This window comes from Pelophylax lessonae, assembly GCF_965119305.1.
Source record: "Pelophylax lessonae genome assembly, chromosome: 1".
NCBI lineage: Eukaryota > Metazoa > Chordata > Amphibia > Anura > Ranidae > Pelophylax > Pelophylax lessonae.
The window spans coordinates 436,372,852-436,396,251 of record NC_138768.1 but is presented as its reverse complement, the minus strand read 5'-3'; the positions used below and the strand labels follow the sequence as shown (position 1 = coordinate 436,396,251).

General features: G+C 37.8%; 1 protein-coding gene across 1 annotated transcript in view; it reads left to right on the top strand.

Annotated features, from left to right (window-relative positions):
• Nucleotides 1–23,400, top strand: part of ZCCHC7 (zinc finger CCHC-type containing 7) — a 391,569-nt gene that overhangs the window by 249,935 nt on the left and 118,234 nt on the right. The window contains exon 6 of the mRNA XM_082243866.1: nt 13,313–13,348. Coding sequence (XP_082099992.1) covers nt 13,313–13,348 — 36 coding nt within the window. The remainder of the gene's footprint in view (nt 1–13,312; nt 13,349–23,400) is intronic.

Genomic DNA, 23,400 nt, shown 5'->3' with positions numbered 1-23,400 from the left:
CATTCCAGGTTGTGAGGCAATAAAACACAAAAATGTCAAGGGGGTGAATACTTTTGAAAGGCACTGTTAAAACTAGATACCCCCCCCCCCCCCCCCAAAATAAATAAATTACATGCCAAATATGGTAGAGGAGGGGGGAGGAGGACCCTTTTTGGTGCAGTTCTGCTTTGTAGAAGACATTTTGCCCTACCCCTAAGTATCCCAAGGAAATTGCACTCCATTGTTTGGATGTAGTCATAGCTGTCAGAAAGTATCTGAAAAACAGACTCTTTTGGTCTTGCCAATAAGGTCTTGAAGAGGAACACCCTGCTTCCAAGTCCACTATTGCTTGATCGAACACAGCTTGTTTTAAGATCTTGCACTCTAAAGGATAAGGTACTTCCAGAACACAGCTCAGTCCACCAGATTAGTGTCAGTTTCCTAGGCATTCCGACAGCAAGCATCTGTTGCTTGGCTTTGTATGCCCACCACATAGTCTTCAGTACATACATTTTGCAAGTTTTATCAGATTGATGTCCAGGCCTCTGCGGGTTCTGGTTTTGACCACAAGGTTTTTTCTGCAGGACTATGAATTGTCCTTGATCTATTTTGTTGTTGGCACAGTTCTGTTTGCTTTGTTGCTCATCCCTATTATTTAAAGCTTGGGTATGTTCCAGGGTTTATAAATATCCAAATTTGAAAAAATAGACAAGATCTCCTGCACTCGACAGAGATGTGGGGGCGGTGGGTCTCTACGGCTCTGGTTATAAACACAGATCTTGCTTCCCTCCTGGGGTCAGGAGAAACCAGATGGAAACATTATATCGATCCACAATGAACCACTCTGGGGCTCTGAAGAAGACGGGATCACCCCTCGAAAGGCGTCAGCCATTTGGAAGGTCCTCTGGCCTTCTGGACACTGTCCTGATGACCTGGTTACTTTGGGTCCATTGTGGATCAATATGCTTTTAACATTTTTGTGTTTGTGAGTATATTTTGTTCTCATTTTATTTTAATTAACTCCATTTGGGTAATGCACAAGGTCGGTGCGCTCTCTTCTTGTTCTTGCCCAGTCACTTGAATGTAGCAGCCTATATACCAGGGTCTAGGATTATCCAGCCTGTGTCCTGTGCTGTACTCCAAGATATGGAATTTACAGGCCAGTCAAAATTCCTTTTTTTTTTTTTTTTTTTCCTCGTAAATATCAGTTTTGCTGTAGTAGGTTTCATAGCTTGTACAGATATGCCCCTCAAGGCAGCTCTCAGGCATGTTATTTAATGCAACTTCGCATTTTCACTTTAAAGCGGTTGTAAACCCTATAAAAAAAAAATAAATAAAAAAAAAAAACCTGCAAGACCAAGGCATAATGAGCTAGTATGCATCGCATACTAGCCCATTATGTGTAACTTACCTTAAAACGAAGCCCCGACACGGACCCCCGGACATCGCTGCGGGCGCTGCCATGATCCCTCGTCGTCTCTTCCGGGTTCGGCGGCTCCGGCGCGCTGATTGGCCGGAAGAGACGGCTCCCGGCAACTTAATTGAAGGTCCCCCCGGACCTTCAGAGCGCATGCGCCGCTCGCGCGAGCGACTGCATGCACTGTAAATATCTCCTAAACCGTGCCGGTTTAGGAGATATTATTTGTACCTACAGGTAAGCCTTATTATAGGCTTACTTGTAGGTAAAAGTGTCAAAAAGCGGGATACTACTGCTTTAAGCATTGCTAAAATCCACTCCATGCCAAACAGAATTTTTTTTACTTTTTTTTTTTTTTTTTTGCTTTAGTACAGCCCTCCATGCCATTTGTTTGACAATCCCTAGCACGTGGGCCTAGAAAATATTTATTACTGTTTTCTAACAGACTTCCATTGATTTGATTTCAGTGGAGTTCAAATTGGGCACCCGAACATTAGCCGTTCACACCAAACCTGCCCAGAATGGATCCTGGGTTCATTCAGCCCATCACTACTTCAAGCCAGTTATGGAATTGGTCATTTCTCCTCTTTATAGATTTCCTTCAATAACACTTCGGCACTTTTCCTATGTGTCTTTACTTCATGACACGGGGGAGAATATAGCACATATTTCACATGAAATAAAAAAAGCCTGATTTAGCCTCTCTGGCTGTACAGACCAGAAGTATGGCCTGAGTAAAAGGATAACTCCAGTGTCTTCAAAAAATGATTTTGTAAAATTGCTACAAAAGCCAGCTTGAACTGTATCATTATTAATATTCCCCTTTTCAAATCAAGTATGCTGCCAGTCATTATTTTCTTAACTTTCCAAAGAAAAAAATAAGCCACACTAAAGGCAGACTGTTGCATGGAATATGCTAATTGTGGTTGAGATTTATTGCACAGTGATAAACATGTAAAGTAATACGTGGAATGAAGTAAATCCTATTATAATGTTGAGAATGGTCAAGTGATTACAGCAAAGGCAGAATTTCCCACTTTTCACTTATTTGGTTATTTTAATAACCTCACTTAGATGGCTTATGATGGTATCAAAATGGTGGCTATTTTGATAAAGTTTGCTGAAATCTTTAAAAAATGCTATTTTCTTTTTCCATCAAAGTGACTTTGACAACCAAGAAATGATAGAGAAATGTTGGATTGCTGTTTAACTATTAATAAATCTGTATTTTAAGGAGGGCTAGCCATTTTATGAGACAATTTTGATTATTTCTGTAAAATGTATACATTGACTTAAAAAAAAAAAAAAAAAAGTGGTACGCTTGAAGGAAACTTCTGGCTTGCTCTCTCAGAGAATATTCTTCACCTGTGAACCCCGTCACTGAAACTTTGATCTGGACGAAATTTTGGCTGTTTTCCTGCATAACAATGTTTTGAATATTGCTAGTGTTATTAAAGCATTTGCTTTCTAGCAGGGCCTTGTAATGGGAAGGCTGTAACAGCAAGCAGCTTTGACAAAGCACCAGAGGATTCTGTTAAAAAGTTGTGTTTAGTAATTGTAGGCATCGTGTCAGAGCATAACTGACTGGGAGCTGAAGGATTTTCTCTGTGAGATGAGTTGCTGTGCCAGCAGGGACTCAAGTCTCCTGGGCCAGCCATGCTCTCATTAAGATTTGCCGCCAGCAGTGGCGGTGTTTTGCCAAGTATGTGACGTCCTGTTATTGTATGCTTGGCTTGTCAGCCCACAGCTTCCTGACACTCACTTATGTCACCCTTTTTATTCAGGAAAGGAAGGAGCTTTTGATAATTTGACAAGACAAGCTCTTAAACGATCTAGGTCATGGCCTTCCCTGTCTGTGATTGTGAACATATTTCCTGAAAGCCCTGTCACTCATCACAGCAACATTTTCTCCTAGGGAGCACACAGGCTTGCTGCGAGACTCTTGTCAGCTCATACATTTTGGTTATTCCTATATCAAATACTGTAGTAGTTTTTTTTTTTTTTTTTAAAGCCATTCCCTCCCTTTGCTTATTGCAAATACTAGCATGTTAGTGCAGCTAATCCTTTCTCCAGTGCTATGTTCCCAGAAGGGATGTGTACAAGAGTTCTCTTTGGTACAAGGCAGACAACTGGCCAAGAGGAGCTGAAAAGGAGGCAAGGCCGCTTAGTGGTGTTTTTGTGTTTGATCACTGTTGTGGAAACACAAGAACTGGTGGCAAGGGCCCTGCCTATTGAGCACTTGAGTCTCGGTCTGCTGTCAGGGGCTGTTTAAGATTGAGTGTTTTATTTTCTTTGATGTTCACATTTGAGAATGGGGAAGTGGGAATTAAACAACAGATGCTCTAAGCTGTTTTTAACTCGTAAAACAATAATTAGCACCTGATAAAATTCAATATGGGTGCACAAAGTGCATCTCAAGACCCCTCATTTCTTCTGATGTGGCAGTTTCTTTTGTGAGATTATTTTATGAATACCAAAGGACCTCTTCTGCTGTGTTACGAGTTGATTTGATATTAAAACATTTCGGTGGGTGGTAGGGCAGTAGGAAAACCATACTTTGGTAATTTAATTCCTCCCATTTTTACCTAATGTCCAGCTTAAATACAACATGTAATGTCTGTGTAATATGTGCAAATATTAGAGGCTACATCATGGGGTACACAATAAAGATCCTATTTGAAGATTTTTTTTTCCTGACCACTTCTTCCTCTTACCAGAATGTTTGTGACCTTGAAATGTTATTCCTTTTAAAGTGGAGTTCCAGCCTAAAAACGAAATTTTGCCATCCGCTTGCTCTAAATTACCTGAAAAAGAATTGGATAATTAAAACATTTTTTTTTAATTCAATTACCTTGTTTTTAAAGAAAATATTCTTACCTTCCTTCCTCTTCCTCCCTCTTCGGACACGGCCGCCGCCGTCACTTCCTGCTTGCATTGACTCCTGGGAGCCGAGCGTCATCGCTCCCAGGAGTCAATGAGCCTGCACTGGCCCTGCTCGTCACTTCCGGTGCATGCCCAGAAGCTGTGCAGGGATGACGCGCCTGCCCCAGAAGTGACAAGCAAGGCCGGTGCAGGGCATTCTGGGACTCGGACGTCACCGAAGAGGACACCGAAGAGGACGCTCCGGCTTCAGCTGCCGCACACCTGAGGTGGCAGCACTGGACAAGGCATTTTCAAGGTAAGTATTTCTTCTAAAAGGTAAGTGAAACTGGGGACAGTTCAGAGGCTAAATGCACTAGCTCTGACTGTCCCGGGGGTATTTTTATCTAAATTTTTTTTTTCAGGCTGGAACTCCGCTTTAAGTAACATTCTGAGTTAAAATTGACTTCTAGTATTGCTCTAAAACATTTAACGTAACATTTTCTGGGAGTATACCTGGTACATTTGTTACTGTGTAAAAATGTGTACTGCAACCCATTCATTTTCATTTCAAAGGTAATATAATAATAATAGTTTAGCTTGCCTTTTTTGTTAAAAGTAAGGTTCATTTTTTCCAAAATATATGCTGTGATGTGGGTTTTCAGTGGTAGTAATGAAGTAGAAAAATGTAAGCGTTTCCCCTTGACCCTAACTTAAACCTTAGACTAACTCTAACGCATATCTTACCCTCACAATACCCCCAGGAGCCCATTAGGACCTTTGCATAAACACGTGTTTTTTGTATGTGTTAACATGCATTGCATTAGGGCATCTCATTTGAATGAACGCGCATTCAATGGGCAAATACTGGCATGCATCTTTTTTTGCAGCGCACCACAATGTACAACATTTCCTTTCTATGCGTTGTGGTGTGCTAAAATGCATGTGCGTTGGGGGTGCCATGCAGAATTATTGAGACTGCTACAGGCTAACACACTTATTATGAATGTTACCTCAAAGTCATGCACCAGAAAGTGTGAGTGGTTCCTTAAAACTTTGCCTAAACCCTAAAAAATAACCTTTACTTTATAACCCAACATTTACCCTAAACCTGAAAATACTTAAAGCTAAGCAAAGGATTTTCCATTCCATATTTCTAACCTTAGTATAAAAAAAGTCATACTATATATCGCATATGTGATACAGGCAGCCCATACCAGTTGGACTGTGCTCTCTGTGTTTCAAAGTACCTCCTGAAACATTTTTGTGAATACTTGTTGATCCTGGCTCTAGAAGCCATTGGATATGTCTTTTCTTTGATAGGAGGTTGCTCCTGCAGCTGCTATGACTGCCTAATGAGGCAAATGACATTTTAACTAGAACAGTTGAATAAAGAAGTGATAGGAAATCTCTTACCGATATGTGGGCGTGCAAAGGAATTGTCCTATATTACAAAATTAAACTGGGCAGAGTGGCCACAGGGATACATGCCATGTGGTGATTTCTTTGTGAGCCAAGTAGTGTTAACATAAGGTCTGGCTTGACTCAGAAAATCAGTAGCATTTCTGACTGCTTGTGACCTCTTATGAGCAAATATATGGGGGATTCTGTGAACACCACCCCCAACTTCAAATCACTAGCCAGAACTCCCCAGTTTTTCGTAATAATATGCAATAATATGCTGAATTTATTTTCCGTGTAATACTCCTTTGTCTTTCTTGAGGAGATCTTATCTATGGTTTCAGCACCCTTTTTTATATAATTCCCCTTTATACACTTGATATTGTGATATGGGTGTGCATTAGCTTACTTGTTTTACTAATTTTAAAGCTATATTACCTGTGCCTTCCAGGACTCCCTTACTTGTAAAAAAAAAAAAGTAAGATCTCGCAAGATTTTACAAAATCCCGCAAGATCTTCCGAGAAAGACTTTGTTCCCTTCAGATTATGCAAAGTAATAACAAAACTGATGAGATCTTGTACTGTGCATACGTGAGATCTGATACAGACCTAATCAGTGAGCAAGCACAGGGATCATTGAAGAAGCTACTCATTTAATGAAGTCACTTTTAAAGATGGCAGCACAGGTGCAGGCAGAATGGATGCATTGATTTATGTGGCATATTGAGAAATGGGATGTTGATTTATGTAACTTTAATTTATACCATATATAAGTATATTAACCTACTAACCTTAACATAAAAACTCAAAGTGTTACTAAACAAACGTAAAATCTGTCTATAGATGCAAAATAGCATGCTTGTTATACTCACTGTGTAACTTAAGTGATGAATCCTCTGCATTGTGTAAAAACTGTAGTAAAGCTGCACATGCTCAGTTTGGTCTCTCTTGCTCAGATAACACATCTTGGTTTCTGCTGAGCTATTCGGGTCACATGGTATTAACATGACAGATTTGAGCGTGTATACAGTTCCTAAATGTCAGCCCAGTCCCTCCCTCCTCCGCCATGCCCAGTAACTAAAAAAGAACACAGTGGGTGGGATGTCGCATCTTAATTGATGGATGATTTTTTTTTCTTGGGGGGGTACATGTGATCAGCACAGGGCCAATCCGCACTGTCCAGACATGTTCAGACAGAGAATTAAGGATCTTGAAGCCTGATAGGACATTCGGGGGAGAAATGAAAGCTCCTCCTACATACTATCAGCACTCACTGATACAAGTCACAAGATTGCTCTTATTGCTATATACAGCTGATGAGAAAAGATATTTATCAGTTTATATTTACCGTACTAAAATGATTGCATTTCCATGTTCCATGTACTGTAGGAGATCAGATATAGTGAATGCCGGGTCTGGGTTTAGTAACACTTTAAGGTTAGTCTAAAGCTAATGATTACAACTGTTGTCATATTTTTATTGCCTAAATTATAAGGTATGAACTACTGGAGCAGGCTACAGCAGTGCTATTTTCCACTCAAAAGTAGAACTTCACTTATCCTTCTCCTCCCCCCCCCCCTTTCGGTGCCACGTTTGGCACCTTTCATGGGGAGGGGGGAGCAGGTTCCTGTTTTTCACAGGTACCCTGTCCCCACTTACATTGGACCTTGTCGCGGTGAGGTTCTTTAGAGGTTCGGCCCTCTACTCCTCCCTCTGCTTCCTGGCCAATTACCGAGCGCAGCAGGCCTTGTGCTTGCACTGTAGGGACCCGGCCGCAAAGGCTTCACTGCCGGGTTCCCTTACCAGCAATGATGGCGGCTGCACCCGACAGCTGACGGAAACATCGGCTGCGGTGCCGACATTGCTGGACTCCAGGACAGGTAAGAGTCCTAATATTAAAAGTCAGCAGCTACAGTATGTGTAGCTGCTGACTTTTAATTTTTGGAGGGGGAGGCAATCTACTCCAAGGTTAGCAGTAAATACAAAATAGAAACATTCCAGTAGTTCATAGGACCTGGTGAAGGGGGGTCCCTTGGAAACCCCAAAATGCATTGTTTTTTTTGTTTTTTCTTTCAAGCTTTAACATGGTCCCTTCACCAGTGCAATCGTTCCCCCACAGCCTTCTTTCTAAAGCCTAGTACACACTACTGGTTTCCTTTTGTTCAATCCAGCAGGTTGAACAAAAAAAAACTGACAGCTCAGAAGTAAACACTGTACTAATTATCCGATGTTGGTACACCGATCTCCCCTGCTGTTCTATTGTGTTCTGACAGGGGGGACTGCCATTAGAGCACTGATCGGGAGTCGACTGGTAGACCTTTTTCCGCCATGCGCCTTCGACACAACAGCTGGCTTCTGTCGGACCAGCTGCAGCACACACAGGCCAAATGTCGGCTGGTTTCTAATGAACCGGCCGATGCTGCCCGACATTTGGCACGTGTGTACTAGGCTTTAGCTGCTCACTGCTGAAGTTGCACTCTCACCCCCACCCTGTACAATGCAGGGTTAATAGCCCTGAATTGTATGTGATGACGTGGAGGACCACCCACAGACTGGAGCTTCAGAGAAAAGAGGACTGTACCAGAGCTGGGGAGAGGGTGAGTAACAGTGCCTGCTCTGGTACCACCTAGACATAATCAGCATTTCATCCTTGCAGTGTGGAGGGGCACTGCAAAAGTAAATTTCTTTTAATGAGCATTGAACCTTTGCAGTGTGGATGGGCACTGCAAAAGTAGTTTTGTTTTAGTTTGTTTTTTAGTTCCTGGATTTGAGCTTTAAGGGATAAGTTCACCTTTTGTAAAAAGAAATAAATAATAAATGCATATAATTTTACAGGTAAAACGTGCATTTATTTATTTTACATAGCAGCCTTTAGAGCATTGGACTTGCGATCAGCAGATCACAGATCCTGCAGACACTCTGTAAGCTCTTTACCTGTACCTCCAATACAGGCAGGCAGTTACTGAATGGCAGTAAGAATCAATGGACTATGAGGACGCTCACCAGTGCCCTCACAGTTCATCAACAACTACAAGCCATTGGCCCCAGAGCAAAATTGTAAATGAATGCCATGTGAACTGAACCCAACGCGGCCACGCTGTTTTCAAATTGTGACAGTGGGTGTGGGGTCAAATTGTTTCACAAATCAGGGAGCGCTGGTGGCAGGAGGTGGACCACTAGGAGCGTGTTACATATCACACCCTAAATATGGATGTAACTTGCTCCTTAAGGTGAGCTTAGCCTTTAACATCACAAAAAAAACAAGCACATTCGAAAACTTGGAACTTTCAAACACTATGCAGGTTATTTTTCTATGGTGTTTGCTCTTGGTCTATATATTGACTCCATTCCAAAAGAAAAGAGGGACTAAAATGATCATTGGTACTAATTTTGATCTTAAACCCAGGCAAATAAAATACTATTTAGTTATGTATTCATTAATGCATTTTATCCTTACATAGACCTGGCATACGTAATGATCATGTCTTGTAACAGCTTCTTTTAATCTCCACGCTGCAGCAATGCATTGTGGTCTCTGCTGGAAGCTCCAGGACTTGGCCATACTGTTTGGCAGGAGTATCTATATCACAGCATAGGCCAGTGATGGTGAGCCTTGACACCCCAGATGTTTTTGTTTAGTTCCAAAACATCTGGAGTGCCAAGGTTCACCATCACTGGCATAGGCTGACATATACAGTATGTATTCCAGCAGTGTGTGTAGTTGTTTACCTGAAGATCAGCATTAAAACAGAAAGGACTCCTGCTGAAGATCAGGCTAGAAAAATCTGATAATTTCCGATAGGCCATGACATCTGTTTCCAAACAAGCCATAAAAGATTAGATTGGCCAGGCAGAGCATCCAAATGTGCTGTTGTACAGTATATTCAGCTTTTTACTACTAATGACAAAGACTACTTTAGAGGAAGACGACCACACTATTTATCAGTACTATAGTCAGGAAATTTTAAATTACTAGATTTCCAAAACTCTAACTAAACACTTAACAACCTGTGCGCTGTGGTTCACTATAACACAGGCTCACTTTGTTTGCACTGGGGTGCCATTTAGGTGTTAATGGCATCTTTGCCAATCTATGTTTAAGGCAATATTGACGTAGTTTGTGTTCAACTGTCACTGGTGTATATTTCTATTACAGTGAGCACTGACCTTACAAAACTGCCATGTTTGGGAGTGCCCAGGCAGTGATTTAATATGAAATTTGAAGACCATGTGGTTTAATATGAAATGTACCTTCACTACTTTATGGCATTCACACTAGCTTGGGCGAGCCAGTGTTACCATTTAAATTAATAAAAGGAGCTGGAGTGATAAATCAAAATTATTATAGTAATATTCCTATCCCATATATAAAGTTCAGATAGTAGCATGGCATTTTCCAGGATACAAATTATTGTGATTTTTCATATTCTTATGTATCACAGTGGGTAATTGAGAACCAACCATAACTAAAGCACAGCTCACACAAGTGTTATTCTGCCTAAGCCCTTGTTCACATTGACTGTGGCTTTGCAATTGTGCGACTTCATCTGAAATCGCACAATTTCAAAGCGGCATGTCAATGCGAATTCAGGTGCGACTTGGAAGACATCTGTGTGGCTTTATGTGTATGCAAGTCCCATCTGAAATCACCAAAAGTATTGCAGGAGCTACTTTTTCAAATTGATGCGGCACTCAAAGTCCGTGCCGCACCAATTTGAACAGTGCAATTGCCTTTGTCAGACTCCTCACATAAAAACTATCTGGTTGCTTTGGTAGTAAACATTTAAATCCTTATGCTTCTCTGAAAGTAAAACAAGATAAAATCAGTTGTTAAATAATTATATATGCATTTGCTTGATTATCTTCTGTGTTACTTATTGCTTTTATGTACAGGTGCAAGTATGGTGTCTCCTCTCAAAACTGGAGATCATCCTAATTTATATTCAATTCTTCGTTTATTAACTAATAATAAATATTGATAATACTCTTGCTATGAATAACTTTTATTATGTATGGATCTTTCTGATCATCTTTTTTTGCACTTTTATCTGCTGTTGTCTTTTAAAAATTGATACATTTTTAAAGCGAAGTATATTGGTGCAATCTTACAAAACTGAAATTATATATTGAGTTTTGTTCTTTTTTTTTTTTTTTTCTTGCTTTTAGGAAATCTACTGGCTTTAAGACTTGGCAGAAAAACTTTGTAGAATATACTACCTTTACATTTATTTTTATGTCCCCTATCATATTTAAAATCATTTGAGAGACTTGTCCATTTTTTGTTAACACGGACCATACTCCTAAGTGGGAGGTTTTCAGAACATCTAATACTACACAATTCAGTAGCCTAAAGCTGGATACACACTATCCAACTTTTGTGGTTAGATTTCCTTCAGATTTACCTTTTCTACGTAGTGCAAGGGCCTGCCAGATTGCATACAAATAGAATGCGTTTAGGTTTGACCTCATATATGGTTTTGGTAAGTCTGAAGGAAAAAGTCTTCAGAAAATCTTATAGTGTGTATGGCCCATTAGTTTCTGGAATTTGTCATCTTAATTTGACATTCAGTAATTACTTTTGGGTGTTTGATATTCGGGCCGTTGACCTCTCATAGGTCCCTAAGCTACTGTTATATCCAAGCTTTTTGTATTAGTTATATTTTGGTTGCACAGACTTTAATGTAGGTAGTATTAAAAGTGACAGAGTTACAGGTTTACTGGTGCTTGACAAAGTCAGCTCAATATAATAAGTATGTCCTTGCATATTACACTAGATACTTGTCTCATAGCTCTGGTTCCAGTGTCACTGTGAGCAAATGTTTTCATTTGGATTTTGATAGCCAGGAAAATTCACTTTTTACAGCTGCCAGTAAATAGGAAAACAACGTGTAAGCAATGTAGAGTGTCTACAAGTAGGAAAATTACATCATTCCTAGAATGTCCGACCTGAGCTACTAGATGTACAAATCGGGGCACACTTTATTTTTTTTTTTGGAGGGGAGGACAGAGGATTTTTCCATTCAAATATTTATTACTTTTAGGCTCGGTTCACACTGGGGCGGCTTCAAAGTTGCCCAAATCTGAAGCCCCCCCCCCCCCACAGCGCGACTTCAGCGCTGTTTTCTATTAAATAAGTTGCTTGCAGTCAATGCAAGCTGCTTCGAAGTCGCCCCCCTGATAAATGCAGGAACCTTTTTCGAAATCCGAGCGACTTGAGTCATTCCGATTAGAACGGTTCCATTGTACTGAATGGAGTGCGACTTGTCAGGCGACTAAGTCGCCTGACAAGTCGCCTCAGTGTGAACAAGGTTACAAGTTTTTTGCAAGTTGGAGTACAAAACAAAGTAAGAAAGAAGTGGGCTTGTATAGCTCACACAATATAATGAATAATTTCTAAATATGGTGTGAAATAAATTGATATTCAAACTTACAATGCAATGGCATAGAGAAAAAAAGACACATTCGTAGAACATACCTAAAAGGTAAACCTTTCTCAATACAGTAAACAATTTAACTTCACATTAGTGAGATGATGTGGTCAGGAGGCATTTTCCAGACTAGTCGCATCTGATGTTAAGGAACTGTAACATGGGTTAGGAAGGGTGATGCGACATGTAGCTTTTTTTTATTTTTTTTAATTATTTTATTTTTATTATTTGTAAGAGCTGTCACCTAAGGACTTCCACTGTGTAGGTAGAGGGTGAATAGTATTGTTATCACTTTATAAATTATACTTTATATATGTTAGTGGTATTATTGGTTTTATTTAGCTCATGCTCCATGATGCAATTAGTTTGAAATATGTGTTTTAAAGTATACCACCAAAATTAAATGGTCTTACTGTAACAGTAATTTAAGCAAGGGTAACGGAAAACAAGTGTGAAATTATGTAGCTTTTACAAAATGTAAAAACTTCCTGACAGAATAAATGTAAACTTCAAGTTTACGTGGGAAATCACCTAGCAGAAGAACCTATTAGGGACCTTATACAAATTATTTCAAAAATGAAAGTTTGACATTAAAACTGTTTTTAGATTGTATTTTCTCAAAATTTTTACTGTTTCTAAACTAGGTTATTATGTTTAGGCCTTGTACTGTATATGGACATTTCTTTTTAGAATGCATTCACATCCCTGCATTTGATGTGTTGCAGGTGCAGTGCATTTAAAAAAAATAAATAAATCCTACATTCCAGCAAAATGCATTTTTTTAACAGTAATGCAAGTAAAATGCAGCATACTTCAATTTTTATTTTTTTTATTTCAAATTTTTAAGTTTTTAGTTGTTAATTTGCATAGTATGCAACTTTTCTAATAAACACTTTTTTTTAAAGTAAGCTAACAGTAACATATTTTTTCCAAGCTTAAAGGTCAGCTTTTTGGCCCAAAATACTGATAAATAGTGCAGTACAGAAAGATCCCCCAAAAGTTGGAGGTGGAGGCTTTTCTGGCTTAAATTGGCAGGGTGTGTTAAAGCAGTGTAAAATTCAATTAAACAGTGCAGCCAGGTTTTTTGAAGCTGAAATTCAGACCCTTTTACTTAAGCTTCTTCTTTTCCTGTGACCGGCACCAGCGGATGCTGGATTATGCCAAAACCAACAGGCTGTAAAGCACCTTGTTTCATGCTTTTGACTGATCAATATTTCTTATATTCCAGGCTTGCCCAGAAATATGGAGGCAGTACCACCTAACTGTAAGTAGATCCACCTTGATTATTTTCTCTTACGACTAAACTATTTACTCTTCCATGAAGTTGTAAGCACAAAAATGTAGTCAGGTGCCCTGAGCTGAAAGATAATCAGAGACTGAAGAGATTTTTTTTCTGGACTGTAGGATGCAGCAGTAAGCCAGTATCAAGGTTTATGTGCAGTTCTTAAGCTGGAAACTATAAAGCGAGAAATATTGACTAGGTTAAAAAAAAAAAAAAAAAAAAGATTTGAGATTCCAATTAAATCACTGGGTAAAGCACAGACTATAAACCCATGTTTGTTACTGTGGCCAGTTGATGCTTTTCATCGGTTTCCACCTTTGCTTATGACTTTATGCAGCTTGCTTACAATGTCTTTCTTGGTTTATTTAACGGTATAGAAAAAACAAAACATTAAAGAGTTAATTTGTTGCAAAAATGTATCTCAACCTTAAGTGCTGTAACTTAACATAGAAAAATTTGCTGAAAGAATATTTTTCATTGATCCTGTCAGTCAATACATTATTATTTTTTAAATTCACTAATGTGGTCTTGGTCTTTCAGTTATTACTATTATTGGCCATTAACATTATAACTTTTTTTTAATGTAAATTTTTGCATAAATGATATGTATAAAAAAAGGTGCTGATACTACTTTTTATAGTATATTTTAACCCTCCTATTTATCAACGTATACATTAGCATTCCTTTCCCAGTGGAAAGTGCATTAAAGTGCTTTTATTTTCTGGACATTTCAAATGCATTAGTAAATATCTTTTTGTGATGGTTGTTTTGCTGACGATGATAAATGTTATTTTACTCATTGGTAAGAAAATCTTAATGGCCATAACTTCGGTGCATATTGTATCCTACTGATATTTTTTATTTTTTTTTTCAAAACACAAAAAAAAGTAGGAGGTAAACCCTGACAGCAGGTGAAGATGGTGATTTAGAAAATGGTAGCTATTTTGTTAGATTTCCTGAAATATATTTGTTGTCCTTGCCTGCATTGTATTGCATTGTATTTATTTATTCTTCTAGTGTAATTTTTGGTTAGTTACTTTGTGGGAACATGTTTTAATTTAACCTTTTTTTTCGAATAAGCTATTGTTTTATTCACAATTATGAATTGGAAGTAACTGCAGACTAGCTCAGTGACATGATCTGGAAAGCAAACTATTGCACGATGCCACCAAACTTTTTTTTTTTTTTAAACGCATTCAGCGAAATGTGCTTTTGATTGCTAAGAGAACGTGTGCCATCTGCTGGTTAGCAAATGTATTACACAATGCTCACTCCAGTAAGTCTACATGCCATTTAATAATTATATTGAAGTACTGACCATCTATTTATGAGGTTGCGCTGATGAAGATACTTAGCTGACATATATTGATTCAGCACACAAGTGAACTAGCTGAACTCTTTTTAATGTGATGGTGATCAATGAAATATGATACAGGTCATTTGCTTGCAGCATGAATGTACTTGTTCTGAATGACAAACTAACATAGTAGTTAATAATAGAAGACCCACCCAGGGTTGTGCCTTTTTTACATTTACTATGCAGAACTGTATACTTTGTATTTTATTTTTATTTTTGAATGTCATTTCATTTTTATATAATTAAATATTAAATCTACTCAAACCATTGAGGCAATGCAAAAACACCTTTTTTTATTAACTGTTTATTTAATCCCAACTGTGGCTTTCTTCTTTATAAGACATTGATTTCTGTTCTGGTTTAGTTCATTTATAAGTCTGAAAAACAATGTATTTTCAGTGTAATTCAGTGGAAAGATCATAAAATTGGTGGTAATTGGTCTTTATTCTTAAGACTTTTTTTTTGCTAAAACTTGTTTGCTTCATAGACTTATTAGTAGTGCATCTGGAAGCCAACGTTTCCTAATGCACGTAGCTATGCATAAAAATCTAGCAGTGCTGCAAGTATGTTTGATATGTACTTAACAAGCACTGTGCAACTTAAAAATACATGATTGTTTTGAGTCTATTAGCTGTTATTCACAGTAGAATTGTGCACCTGTATTTACAGCTGTGCTGTTTATCAGTTTCCTCCTGCCTTTTGTAGCGATACAAGAGTTAAAGCTGTTCTTTAGAAACCATATTTCAAGCACATTAGAAAGGAAGTGGCAGAAAATTTTACAGATTTGCCTTTAAAATATAAAATCATTTTTTTATTTAAAGATGCAGTCTTGTATTTAGAGAATTACAAGTATTTTATATAAATGTTCTACCTTGTTGAATTTTATATCATCCTCTTGAGGATATTGTAGAAACAGAATCAACAAGGTACCCATGGATATAAAATGGCGATCCCAAAAAATGTGAAATTCCAATGTATTGTTAATTTGGCAAAGAAATTACATTTTTATTGACAAGATCTTCACAATAGGCAGATGCCTCAAGAAAAAATGATCTGTGGGAATTAAATTTTTGCAAGTTTTGCACGGTGTTTACGTTGCATAGACACATGTACAAAAAAACGTATGCATAGTTTTTTTTACTTTTTTTTTTTTTTTATCTACAATTTTCTCGGTAGAGAAAATCTTTAGTGTTGAAGGATGCTTTTTACATATCCTAATAAGAATCGATGGGCCACAAGTCTTTCAACCACTGTCTACAGACAGCTGAATAACTTTCACTGAACCTTAAAAACAGAAAACAAATGATGCCAGATAGCCACAAAAGTTATTTTAATAGCATCACAAGCATTTTCCTTTAAATTGCATCTTAACCGTAACACCTAATGCAAAATAGTTCTATAAACAAATGGGGTTATTGTAAAATGATTAACCACTTACAGCGTATACCAAAGATATCACACACATAAAAGGTTTAGTAGTCTAAGGTATAACACAACTACAGGGTAAACTACTTGCACTTGAAGATGTTTCCTGCTTGGAGAAGAATTTTCCTGCTTAGTTGATGAAAATCCCTTGTAGCTAGATGTAGTAAATCTTTCTGTTCGGAGGGGGTTTTATTTACCTTGTAATCTGACCATATTTATTGAGACATTGTCAACCCAAAATGCATCCAAAGTTGTGAAAAGAAATCACGGTCATCTCTTTGTCAGTTAAATCACTTTAGTTCCTGTGGTATGTTGACATTGTAACAGCTTCCCTCCCTTTTTTATTGCACCGATGTGGCAACCTCTTATTTCACACAATTTAAACATTATTTAATCAAAAGTGACAGGTGTGGCAGCGTTACCCTGTTCTTACATTTCCGCTGCATTTTTTTCTACAAGGTATTTGCTCAGAATTAGCATCACTGCAGAATGTTTTCTTAGCATGTATTGTTTCCTGCTTAAAGCGGAACTAAACCCTCCTATCCTTTACAGCCAAGGAAGCTGCCATCTTAGCCTCTGTTTGATCTTCAGTTGCCATGGTGCTGCACATGTGATCAGTTATGAAACTAGCCATTTGATGGCTTCACATTTCGGTTGAGAGCACAATCCCCTGTGACCATTATTCACGGCACTCCTTAAATGTAACTGTTCAGAGAAACTGTTACTTTGATGTGTTTAGTTCCGCTCTAGGTAAACCTTAGCCCTGGCTCTCTAGCAGAGAGCACACTGTTGCTCGTGGCAGGCCAGGGGACTATTTTGTTAGGCAATGGATAGATTAGGATATGAAAACTACACATTGCTGCTCCAAAAGGTCTGTACTGCAGTATTTGGCAGTCTAATGATTAAGTTAGCCATGTAAGTTATAGTTCCATTTGTAGAATGTTGCTGATAGTAGAACTAAAGGCAAAACTTTCTCCATTATGGATAGAATAAGGAAGGATTATAATTATAACTCCTGTCAGACCCCCCCCCCCCCCCATTTGTGTCCTGTTGGGTAGATTTCACTTCCTGTCTCATAAGCAAACAGGCTATCCTTCTGAGGTGGTTGTCACCAGAACTAATATTCAAATTGGAAGATTCTCTTTTCTACCCTCTGGTGACATCCCAATATTTGGAATTTTTTATTCACTTTCACTCTTGGTGATAACGGTAATAGGACAAATAGAGAGGCTGATTCTCCCCAATGTGGACACAGACCGCAATACAAACCTGACAGCTGTTGAAATCCCTCTCCATTAAATCCGCTCAATCCAAAACTAAAAAAAAAAATAATAATAATTTTAGTAATACTTTAACTATTCTATCCATTGCCCTTTGAAATTGTAATTTAAACACCACTTACACAGCGTTTTTATTGTTTGCTTATATTTTTGCATGGTGTTTTACAAGTAAAATCTCCTAGGGCACATATCTAGATTAGGAATCCATGGGAACATTTCAGATTGTCTTTAGCATGGGGATAATTTAGTGAAACTGAGAAATTCCTGGAAAAATACTACTTCGGACACCAAAATGCTTCCTGCCCCTTTTCTCTGTGATAGAAAATGTCATGGGTTGTTTAAAATCTAGCAAAAGAGAATGGTTATAGGTCTGACTTCTAAAATATTCAGGTGACCTCAACTGAAGTCACCAGAGGTGCAACACAGTTGCTAATGATTCCTATATTTATATTACTTGTACTGAAGTTCTAAGACAATATCATTTTAGTCAATTTACTTTTTATCTTGGTTATATTAACTAAAAAAAATGCAAAAACCTATTTAAATAACTCGGATCAGTTAAATCTTGTTTTTAGCAATACCAGCAAATCGTAGAGGAAACAACGCAAGGCGACAAGTATAACCACTCAGTCAGAGCTGAGTATGTTTATTATTTTACCAGAGCTGAAAATAATGTGCCATGGTGTTGTACATAATGATGTAGTCAGTTCTAATTAATCACCTTAGATATTTCACCACAGTAACTAGTGAGTCGTATTAAAAAAAAAGTTGTTCATAACATAGGCTTCTATTCTTTTTTTTTTTTTTTTGTGTTCTAATACAATTTTATTATCTATATGCTTAATTGTTTGTGTAAGAGTAGCTAATAAAAACATCCCTCATTTGTAGAACACCAAAAACATTTGAGCAATTTCTCTTTTTTCTGTTTTTTTTTCTTTTTTTTTTTTTTAACTTTTGTTTTAAATACTTCTTTGATGTTTGAGAACTGTACGAGAAATCGTTTTAGCTAATTTTGTTGACACATAATATCAATGGTTTCAAACGCTATAAAAAACAATATCAAACATCCTTCTTTACGTCATTCAGCTGATTTTTTTAATCCAAGCGACTTATAAAAGAACTGTCTTTCTATTGGTTTAGCTGTGTCTTTTTCTGCTAAACACATTGATATTTCGTAAGCTGCCTATGTATAGTACAGTTGTGTGAATTCCTCACCTTAATGTCATTTAATAGTAAATTGAGAAAGGATACCTAATTTTGTCTAAGGAATTATTTCATATGAGGTATTTTTCTTTCAGTTTTAGTGTGAAAATCACCTATTGCTACTGAAAAGGTTATAATTTTATTAAAGTTAAGATTCTGTTTGTGAATCTTAAAGCAGGTTTTGATTTTTTTCTCTCTATCTCCACTTTTTCTATAGCTATGTTTATTTTAACAGTTTTGTGTGTGTATGTATATATATATATATATATATATATATATATATATATGTGTGTGTGTGTGTGTGTGTGTGTGTGTGTGTGTGTGTGTGTGTGTGTGTGTATATGTATAAAAGTAACAGTTACGTTTATATATATATATATATATTTCATATTGCAAATGATGTTAATCTGTTTACCACTACTCCTTTTGTGAGACAAAGTAGAATTTCTGATGCATCAGAGATTTCCTGTTCAGAAAAATTCTATGTTCTATAAAAGAAACTAAAAGCTCCTCTGAGCCTCATATTTTTCATACAAGTGCCTGCATTAGTTTAATACATTTTATTCTTAGCTTTCTTTATGGTACCATCCAGTGCAATGAGAATTAAAAAAAAAAAAAAACATAATTTTTGTTTTGCCCATAAAAGCCAATGAAATGTGGACCTAAAAAATGAAAAACAGGATATAGTTAGATTAATTGCCTCATTTTTTTCTTTCTTTTTTTTAATAAGCTTGATAAAGTTTTATATGTGTGATACTAGACACATACTTTATTATGCCTTGTTTTATTTGATGTTTATTTAGTACTCAAGAAAATATTGTTTTGGTATAATAATTGGGAGTACATATGCCAGGTTAAAAAAAATCCAGTTCTGCAATAAGCATTCTGGTGACTGCATATGATTATTGTGCAAGTTATATTTTATCCTCTGAATAATTCAGAAAATTGGCACCAGTGGCACACTATCATATTAGGCATAATCTATTTAGCGGGCAGACAACCTGAGATCAGCCCAATGACATTCACAGCTTCCATTTCATCTCTCTAGTGACATTTTGCCTAAAATTCCCATTTTTGTGGCTTTATGTTCATTTGAGGTAAAATCCTTTCCAGCTATACCCTTTAGTACTGAACTCCACCAGCAGGTATATCATTTATTTTCTCATTTAAATATGGAGGTTTAAAAGGACGCACATTATTTCTCTAAGATAACTGTTCAATAGGCTCTTTAAATTCAATAGTTTATTACTTCCCAATAAGTCTATTTTTTGAGTTTTGAAATTCCAACATGACGTGAATGTAACCTGTATAGAACATATTTTAACAATAGACGTAGCCAAAATAGGTTTTGAAATATAAAATAGTACTATTCAGACTCCTCTTCAAAATATTATTTCAGACTCACCTTTAGGTACAGCCTGAGATCGTTTACTGTATTTTAAGCTAGATTGTCATTTCTTTCTGAAAGAAAGAGAAATGCCCATGCTTAAAGACAGTGTAGTTACCATGTTCTTACTGGACCTAATTAAACCTCTGTGGTGGCCACATATAGTACTTGCTATGCATTGTATGCTGGTAGTTCTAAGTGCAGAAGACTCCCATGCATATCGGCATCCATTTTGTGTAATTGGTTTCTCATTACATTAATCATACGTTAAGATAAAAAACAACTACATTTTGGGAAGTCAGGAATCCTGTTTGCCCTAGGAAAAAGGAAATTTTAAAGCAAAAAAAAAAAAAAAAAGCTGTTGCTTGATTTAAAAGGTGGCATTCTTGACCAATTTAAGTATAACTGTGGATTTTGTTTGGGAAAAACTGTTATCTATAGTTTGGCCTCTTTTAACCACTTGCCGACCCTCACATGGAGCGTACTGCGGCAAAGTGGCTCGTTATCGTCCAGCGACGTAGACCTACGTCGCTGGACTCCTCCTCTTGTGGGCAGCGCGCGCGCCGCCGGAGGCTCGCTCCCACTGTATTCAGACACAGTGGGAGTCGGGCCAGGGGAGAAGAGGCGGTGATCACCGCTGCTCTTCCCCGATCGTCGGGATCGAGTGAGGAGATCCGCCCGCTTGTGTAAACAAAGCGGGCGGATCTCCTATGTGACAAACAGTCACAGATTACAGGATTCAGCATAGCTGAACCTGCGATCTGTGCCTGTGTCACTCAGTCCCCTCCCCCCACACACGTCAGTAAGCACCAGGCATACAATTAACCCCTAGATCACCAATAAAGTTAACCCCTTCCCTGCCAGTGTCATTATTACAGTAACAGTGCATATGTATAGCACTGATTACTGTAGTAATGTCACTGGTACCCCCAAAAATGTCAGGGGTCCGATCTGTCCGCCACAATGTTGCAGTCCTGCAAAAAAAATCGCAGATCGCCGCCATTACTAGTTAAAAAAAAATACATTAATTTCCCGTATGTGAAAAATATTATTTTTTCGAAATTGTCGCTATTTTTTGTTTATAGCGCAAAAAGTAAAAATCGCACAGGTGATCAAATACCACCAAAAGAAAGCTCTGCTTGTGGGGAAAAAAAGAGCATAAATGTAATTTGGGTACAACGTCGCACGACCGCGCAATTGTCCGTTAAAGTAACGCAGTGCCGAATCACAAAATATGGCCTGGTCAGGAATGGGGTAAAATCTTCCGGTCTTAAAGCGGTTAAAAATACGCTCATTGAAAATTTTTTTGTCAGACATGTAGCTAAATACATTTTGGCCTAAATATATGACAAGAATTGAATATATTGGATATTTTTTAACTGTCAAAAATAGAAAAATATTATTTTTTCAAAATTGTCGCTTTTTTTTTTTTTAATTAATATCGCAAAAATGAAAAGTGCAGAGGTGATCAAATACCACCGAAAGAAAGCTCTGTTTGTGGGGAAAAAAGGACGTAAATTTTGTTTGGGTACGGCGTTGCATAACCGCGCAATTGTCAGTTAAAGTCGCACAGGGCCAAGTTGCAAAAAGTGGCCTGGACGTAAAGCAGGAAAATCCTCCAGTGGTAAAGTGGTTTAACAAACTACAGAGTTCTACAGTAACCTGAAATGTATTGATTTACTTTTGAAAGTTTTGTTGTTTTATATAACAAATAAATGAAATGCAAAGTTTAGCGCTTGTGATTGTCCTATTTAATGCTTATATCTATTGAGTATGCATGCATTTGCTGATAGATGCGAGAGAAATCTTCTGTTAATCCAAATCAGTGGTTCTCAGCCACTGGGCTGTGGCCTACTGCCAGGCTGTAGCCTGCCTACTTCTGCGCCTCCAGCCATCTGCAGATCGCTTTTAACCTTCCACAGTGCCTCCCAAATGCCCACTAGGTCCCCAGAGAACCCTCAGCCTTTCTGTAGAGCCTTCAACCTCCCAACTGTGTCCTAAGGCACCTCCCACAGTGCCCCCCTACAGTGACGCCTAGCCCTATCCATAGTCTTCTAACATTTCAATACTTGTTCTGCATTCTCATATGTTTATTGTGTGATTATAGACTTTATTTAATTTTTTTACTGTTGGGGCATGAAAGGTGTTTAATTTACCAGGCCCTGGTCTCAAAACGGTTTAGAGCCACTGACCCAGATGACCCCTGTAGGTAACTAATCGGCGGAGAAAACCTTATCTAACATGGCCAATTTGCGCTTTTTCTTGTGATTTGTTAGCTGAGTGTGTTTAGTATGCTTTGTTGGTGGCCATAGACCTGCTGAAGGTTTCTGAACTGTGATCTATGTAGTCTGCATGCCACAGCCACCTCAAGTTGTGTAATAAAAACATGGAATGGAAAAAAAATATGAAGGCTGCCATTACACTCATCCAAAACAAATATCTACAAGTAAAATATGAAGACCTGGTTTGTATGCTTGTTCCAGGTCAGACAAGGATTAAATGTGATTAAAAAGTCTTCAAAATGGATTGTTTTGATCAGCAAGATTTATTCAGTTGCTGGTGTTTTGTACTACATGCTCCATCTTTCCTATCACTGCTTTCTTTCTTGAACACTTTTTTATTTTCTGTATGTTCTGTGCATCCTAATCAAGGCTTGGACTCCTGGAAGCTTTGTTCAGGGTAAATGTGGTCCATAATAAAACTTAACTCTACCTGTACCTTTTTTATTTCATTTTGGATAAGGCTAGTAAGGATTAGAGCATTGGCCATGTTTTAAATGCCCTCTGTGTCAATAAAGTGGAGACTGCAACTCACTGCATGGTAGGACAATCTTTTTCATGGGGACACCTACAGTAAACTTGAACAACAATGTTGTTGTTTCTGTCTTTGCCTTCCTGTGCTGATGACAACCTCACCCCTTTTTTCTTGTCCTGATGCCACCAGTTCACGAATGTGAGGAAGATGTCTCCAGTCATAGACAGAAATACAATATTTACAGGAAATGTTACCTTTTCATCGTTCTAAAACTTAAAAAAAAAAAAATGGGTGGAATAGGGCCACAAAATTGGAAATACAGCTAAGAAACGTCTATTTTCGGATGGATGCCTATATACATTGCTCAAAAAAATTAAAGGCACACTTTGAAAACACATCAGATCTCACTGCGGAAAACTTTCATGCTTGATATACATACTGGTATGGACTGGGTAATGTGTTAGGAACGAAAGGATGCCACACCCCAAAAATCTGGGAAGGGGTGAAGAAATGCTGTAAAGTAAGAATGCTGTCAAAAATATACACTGCTCAAAAAAAATTTAAGGAACACTTTGAAAACACACCAGATCTCAATGGGGGGAAATATCATGCTGCATATCTAGACTGC